The sequence below is a fragment of the Octopus bimaculoides genome, chromosome 27, assembly GCF_001194135.2.
Source record: "Octopus bimaculoides isolate UCB-OBI-ISO-001 chromosome 27, ASM119413v2, whole genome shotgun sequence".
In the NCBI taxonomy this organism is placed as follows: domain Eukaryota; kingdom Metazoa; phylum Mollusca; class Cephalopoda; order Octopoda; family Octopodidae; genus Octopus; species Octopus bimaculoides.
The window spans coordinates 16419504-16426588 of NC_069007.1; the positions used below are offsets into that span (position 1 = coordinate 16419504).

Genomic DNA, 7085 nt, shown 5'->3' on the forward strand with positions numbered 1-7085 from the left:
GGGGGGGGGGGGTTAAGTGTGTGTATGTGCATATACATGTTTGTGTGTGCGTATTTAAATGAGTGTGTATATGTGTATGAATGTATGGATTTGTGCAAGTGTGTGTATGCAAGAGTGTATCAGTGTGTGTATTTGCCCAAAGTGCCACGCAGTGGGACTGAACCCGGAACCATGTGGTTCGTAAGCAAGTTACTTACCACACAGCCACTCCTACGCCTATAAAAAGCACTTTTTCACTGATCTCAGTTCTGTTTATGGCTAGGCGTACCAGCCGAATATACAGGTATTGATGTAGCAGATATTTGTCCCAACAAATTTTATACAACCCAAGGAAACATGGATGTCATGATGATGATGATGATAACGATAATGATGATCTCAAAATATAAACAATCAGATCTGACTTACCGTCTTCTTCTGCACCAATGAGGAAAGATCCAACGGCACCAAGGTAGCCTTCGTGACGGAGAAACAACACTTCAGCCTTTCCCTAGAAAATGGTAAAATTCAAGAAAAAAAAAAGAGGAAAAAGTAAATACCACAAGAACAAGTTGGGTGACAGTAAGAATAAAATTTTAATTAACCCTTTAATTAACATATTTCTCGTAAAATACACTGCGTTCGTTTCAATTAAGTTTGAGAAATATGAGGAATTTAGTTAAATAACTAATTATTCGGTGAATGTTTGGAACATAAACTGACATAGAATTTTGGTGGAAAGTTTTAATTTGGATCACTTTTATAGCAACCACATGGTTCTGGGTTCAGTCCCTCTGCATGACACCTTGGGCAAGTGCCTTCTACTATAGCCTTGGGCTAATCAAAGCCTTCTGAGTGGATTTGGTAGACGGAAACTGAAAGAAGGCGGCGAGCTGGCAGAATCGGTAGCACGCCGGGCGAAATGCTTAGCGGTATTTCATCTGTCTTTACGTTCTGAGTTCAAATTCCACCGAGGTCGACTTTGCCTTTCATCCTTTCGGGGTCGATTAAATAAGTACCAGTTACACACTGGGGTCAATGAATCGACTTAATCCGTTTGTCTGTCCTTGTTTGTCCCCTCTGTGTGTAGCCCCTTGTGGGCAGTAAAGAAATAAGGAAGTGAAAGAAGCCCATCATATATACAGGGGTTGGACAAAATAATGAAAATATAGCATCATAATTTTGAAAATATCTATAAAATCATCAAAAGCTTGTTTATTTTTATGTTTTTTTTTTATTTATTATAAGTGTTGCTTAATATGTTTTGCTAAAAAATTGCTGAGCTATGGTTAAACCACTGCTAACTCTACCACCAACTACTGACCACCACCATTACTGTCCACCACCTCCACCATCACCACCATGACCAAGTGTCACTGCCACTATCACCACCATCATTACCAAGCTATCTTAGTATCACCACTGACCACCATCACCATGCTATCTTCAATATCTCTGACCGCCACCACCAGCGCTGACCCATCACCAACACTAACTCACCACCACCACCACCATCCTCACTATGCTATGCTCAATATCCCTGACCACCACCAACCACAAACACTGACCCCACCACACCACCGCCATCACCAAGCTATGCTCAGTATCACTAACTATCGCCTCACCACCACCATCATCATCGCTACTGGCTACTACCATGTTATAGTCAGTCATACAGCCACTCCACTACTGATCTGTGGTCATTGTCCCCACTACTACCACTACAACTGACCAACAGCCAAACTAAGAACCAAAGCCACTCACTCACTCACTCACCTTGGACCAATATTTGATGGAACCGCTGAGTATGTGCATGGTTAGTGGGTTACTGCGGATGAATCCACCACCAAAGTAGATCTTACTGCAGTGATGCAGTTCTGCATAGAGAGTTGAAATCTGTCCAATGTCGTTGCAGATGAGAAAGAGGAGGCTGGAGATTGCATCGGCTGACTTGTAAGCTGCATCATCTAAACAAAGCAGACCAAAATTGTGAGAGATTACATTTGGAAGTCAGGTACAAGGTTTCCTTATACATTCTTAAAGGAAGTGGCGCCACCAGGGTCAGTTTTATTGACACTTAAAACTCTGGCATTTAAACTGGCCGAAAGTGTTTTACTCGTTTTATGTCCAAACTGGCTAGATCTGACCTTTTACATGTACCCTACAATGTCATTCTAAAAATACACAATCACATCATCGACATCTAAAGGTATGAGATAATGCATAATTAATTAAAAATATGAATAAATAAGCTTTACATTTGACAGAGTAATCTGAATGCGAAGGGTCAACCCAACCATATCCAGCCCAAATTTTCCACCTGTTTTATATTCAAACTTGCCAGATCTGGCTTTCCACACTTACCCTACAATGTCATTCTAAAAATGCACAATTACATCATTCAAATCTCAAAGCTATGAGATAATTAATGATTAAATCAAAACAATGTGTACATGTATGTGTGTGTGTGTGTGTGTGTAGGTGCAGACATGATTGTGTAATTAAAAAAGTTAACTTCCTACTAACATGGTTTTGGACTCAGTCCCACATCACATCACCAGGGACCTTTACCATAGTCCTGGGTTAACCAAAACCTTGGCTGGATTTGATAGAAGGAAACTGCAGTCTTCCACAAAAAACACATTTGACAGCTTCACAGCAACACACATATACATAAATATACACATACATACACACACATAAATACACGCACACACATAAATACACACACACACACACACACACATAAATACACACATATACACTTGTCTTCGCAATCAAACATATATATACCAATCTTTGTAATCAGATACACACACAGCTTCACAGACACAGATACACACACCTAACCACTCATGTACATAACTGACAGATCTACACACTTTGGCGGAACTCACCTGTTATATTGTGCCTCAGGTAAGGAGCTTTACCAAAGCTACTGGCCAGTAGTTCAGCAGGTAAGTTAAGGGCTGTAGTATTTAATCCATAGATGTCTTTCACCAACATATCCACATTTTGGCTGTTGCCTTCGTCAGCCAGAAGTAGCAACTCATTAAAGCTCTTTGCAGGTCACATTTCACAATTGGTATAAGTGTAGATATATATATGTGTGTATGTGTTTGTGTGTTGGTGGGGGGAGGTTGTGCATATGTATATGTAGTATGTGTGTATATGTATGCATGTGTTGTTTGTGAGTGTGTGTTTTCAATAAAGAAAGAGAGAAGATGAAATATCAATATCAATCAATGCAACAACAAAATAATTACAACATAATAATAATAATAATAATAATAATAATAATAATATCATCATCATCATCATCATCGTTTAACGTCTGCTTTCCATGCTAGCATGGGCTGGACGATTTGACTGAGGACTGGTAAGCCAGAAGGCTGCACCAGGCTCCAATCTGATCTGGCAGAGTTTCTACAGCTGGATGCCTTTCCAACTACTCTGAGAGTGTAGTGGGTGCTTTTACGTGCCACCGGCACGAGGGCCAGTCACTTGGAGGATGAGAACAAATTTGAAATAGAAAGAATTTGGAGCACGAGAACAGTAAAGGTTGTGCCTATAATAATTGGTGTGTTGGGAACAGTAAGCCAAGATGTAGACAAATGGCTGAAGAAGAGTGGAATAGAATGCCCGGTTGAGCTCCGACAGAAAGATTGTCTGTTAGAGACAGTAAGGATTATCAGGAGGGTTCTAAGCACTTGAAAGAACTGCTGAAAACTTGTGGATACCTAAGGTTTACAGGTGGTAACCCGCTACCCACATAAATCCTGCCAGGAATAAGACCGAACCTGAGTCAAACCAAAATAATAATCCTTTCTACTATTGGCAAAAGGCCTGAAATCTGAGGGGAGGGGGGTAAGTCGATTACATTGATCCCAGTGCATAACTGGTACTTATTTCACTGACCCCCCCAAAAGAATGAAAAAAGCAAAGCCAACCTCGGCAGAACTTGAACTTGGAACATAAAAACGGATGAAATACTGCCAAGCATTTCGTCCAACTTGCTAATGATTCTGCCAGATCGCCACCATCAATAATCATCATCATCATCATCGTCGTTTAACGTCCGCTTTCCATGCTAGCATGGGTTGGACGATTTGACTGAGGACTGGTGAAACCGGAAGGCAACACCAGGCTCCAATCCAATTATAATAATAATAATAATCCTTTCTACTATAGGCACAAGGCCTGAAATTTGGGGAGGGGCTAGTCGATTACATCGACCCCCAGTACTCAACTGGTACTTAACTTATTGACCCCGAAAGGATGAAAGGCAAAGTCAGCATCAGTGGAATTTGAACTCAGAACGTAGCAACAGACGAACTACTACTAAGTGTTTTACTGTGGCACTAACACGAGGAGGGTGCCATGAACAACAAACAAATCATTACCTTTCCTTTGGTAAGTAATGAACCAAGACCCCAAAAGGTGGCGCCACCAGTGGCTGTTCCTCCGACCCATTCGTATTTATTCTCTGATTCAACCTAGGGATAAAAAAGAAAAGAGAAATTACAAGAAATAACACAATTAAAACAAGGTATTACAAAATCTGAAACAGTATTTATAGGCACGAGAGGAAGAGTAGCACTGAGGGAGGTTGCTTTGTACCTGTTGAGATGTTAGAGTATAAAAGAGGGATAGAAATAGGTGTTTTGCTATAGAAGAGATATTTGGCAACTCTCTTATATGTAGTGTGGTGGAAAGCAGAAGTGTTGTAGTGTGATATCAACGAAAAAAAAAAAATCTGAAACTGACCTTGGTAATAATTACACCGGAGCCAATGTTGACCAGCAAGAAAGGATAAAGGACCGAGTCGACTCCTTGGAACTTACACTCAGGATCTTGGTTTCTTTGGAAAATAAAGGCCTCATCTGGAATGTTCTTCAACAGGAAATTACAGCCCTTAATTAGGCAATTCACTTCATTTTCCATTGAAAGTCTGTAACAAAGCAAATATTCAAGGTTTCAATAAACCGAATGTCTTAATCAAGGGACTGGAGACATATTCTTGAAAAAGGGAATGGAAGTGTCAATTCTTGAAGTCCAAACATGGCCATCATTTTGATGGCAGTCTTTCAAAGATTGAAAAGGGTTATTTAGGAAGGTTACCCATTGTGCAGCAAATTGGGTAAGTGTCTTCCACTATAGCACCACACCGGCCAAAGCCTTGTGAGAGGATTTGGTAGATGGAAACTGAAAGAAGCCCATAGTGTGTGTGGCCACATTCCAATGACTGAAACAATTAAAAGATCAGCGATAAATATGGGGAGAGAGTTTAAATTAAAGACACACTTACTCTAGACCTAATTTCTTCTCAATAAGTTCCTTGTGCTTCCAGGAACCCCCACCAGTAGCCTTAATACTTTTGGTCTTCAGGGCATTGGTGCTCTTGAGAATATTCTCTCGTACGTAATCAATGCAGGTTTCGATATATTTGGTTTCAAATTGAATGAAATATAGACGTGGGACATACTCATCGGTTTCTGAGACTTCGTAGATACTGGTGGACTGTAAAATAAACAGAAATTAATACAATAAGATATGAATCTATGACAGCATTTATGAAATACAGTTCTGTATTTAAGAGATGAGGAATTATTCGAAAAATACCTTAGGAATGAGAACCCAGGTTTGAAATTTCCCCAAGACACCTGACGAAGGCTGGAGGGTGTATCAGCTGAAATGTTGTGTTAACAACAAACAAGATGAGGACAAATATCCGTCAATTGTAAATAATGTAAATAATGTGCGTGGAGGCGCAATGGCCCAGTGGTTAGGGCAGCGGACTCGCGGTCATAGGATCACAGTTTCGATTCCCAGACTGGGCATTGTGAGTGTTTATTGAGCGAAAACATCTAAAGCTCCACGAGGCTCCGGCAGGGGATGGTGGCGAACCCTGCTGTACTCTTTCACCACAACTTTCTCTCACTTTTACTTCCTGTTTCTGTTGTGCCTGTAATTCAAAGGGTCAGCCTTGTCACACTGTGTCACGCTGAATATCCCCAGGAACTACATTAAGGGTACACGTGTCTGTGGAGTACTCAGCCACTTGCACATTAATTTCACGAGCAGGCTGTTCCGTTGATCGGATCAACTGGAACCCTCAATGTCATAAGTGATGGAGTGCCAACAACAACAAAATAATGTGCATTTATGAAATTCAGAAATTTTGTGTTCGTGTCCAGTATGTTGTTAGACAACTAGAAGAGAGGCACTCCTCAGCTTTTGTTAAAGCATGTTTCTAGAAGGTCACTTTGACATAAAACCAGACATACAGGAAATGGCGTTTGACATCTTGGAGAGCTTTTGCTTGAGCTTCAGATCATGGCACTCCCAGAATCTTGAGCCTGTGACCAATATTGGCACTGAATATCTTGCCCCCAGCTTGTCTCTGGAATATGTCATTGGGGTGGAGAGGGTCTCGGGTGCTGAGCAAGCCTTACTGGCCCTAAAATTTTGCCTAAGCATTGCTGACATTTTGCATGGGTAATGGTCAGTGGTGGTCGTCCTTGATCTCAAGTGGACAGCCATCATGTACACACTGTCATCATCATCATCCACAACATTTTATGTCTGTATTAATTATCAAAATGATGAAGAATTTAGTAAAATAACTTTATTACCATTAAGCTCGGGTTTGGAACACAAAGATTAAACCAATACTTCACTGTTTCTGTCATATAACCAGATATCATTATAAGAGACAGGTTGAGAACCACTGCTATAAGGCATTTAACCTTTTTTGCTAGCATATTTCTGTAGAAATACACTGCTTTTGCCAGGGGCCACGTCACATAGGTTGGTATCAAAAGGGCTAATCAAGGTCTTTCACACAGACCCAAGTTCACACACACACTCACACAAGGACGACAAGAGAATATAAAAAGAAAAACAGCAAAAAAAAAAAACATTAAGCCAAAGACAATTCACAGTTGACCCTTTTGTTACCATGTTTCTGTTGTAATTCACTGCATTTGTAGAATTTAGTAGAATTTCATACGATAACTGTCATTATTAATCTGTAGGTGTAAGGCGGCAGGCTGGCAGAATCGTTAGCAGGCTGGCAGAATCGTTAGCAGGCTGGCAGAATCGTT

The 7085-nt window shown here is 40.6% G+C and overlaps 1 protein-coding gene across 1 annotated transcript in view; it reads right to left on the bottom strand.

Annotated features, from left to right (window-relative positions):
- The window catches only part of LOC106883444 (4'-phosphopantetheine phosphatase), an 18639-nt gene that overhangs the window by 5673 nt on the left and 5881 nt on the right, over nucleotides 1-7085 (bottom strand). Inside the window, exons 4-9 of the mRNA XM_014934460.2 lie at nucleotides 5288-5499; nucleotides 4747-4930; nucleotides 4383-4475; nucleotides 2877-3039; nucleotides 1756-1946; nucleotides 409-490 (exon numbers count right to left, since the gene is read on the bottom strand). Coding sequence (XP_014789946.1) covers nucleotides 409-490; nucleotides 1756-1946; nucleotides 2877-3039; nucleotides 4383-4475; nucleotides 4747-4930; nucleotides 5288-5499 — 925 coding nt within the window. The remainder of the gene's footprint in view (nucleotides 1-408; nucleotides 491-1755; nucleotides 1947-2876; nucleotides 3040-4382; nucleotides 4476-4746; nucleotides 4931-5287; nucleotides 5500-7085) is intronic.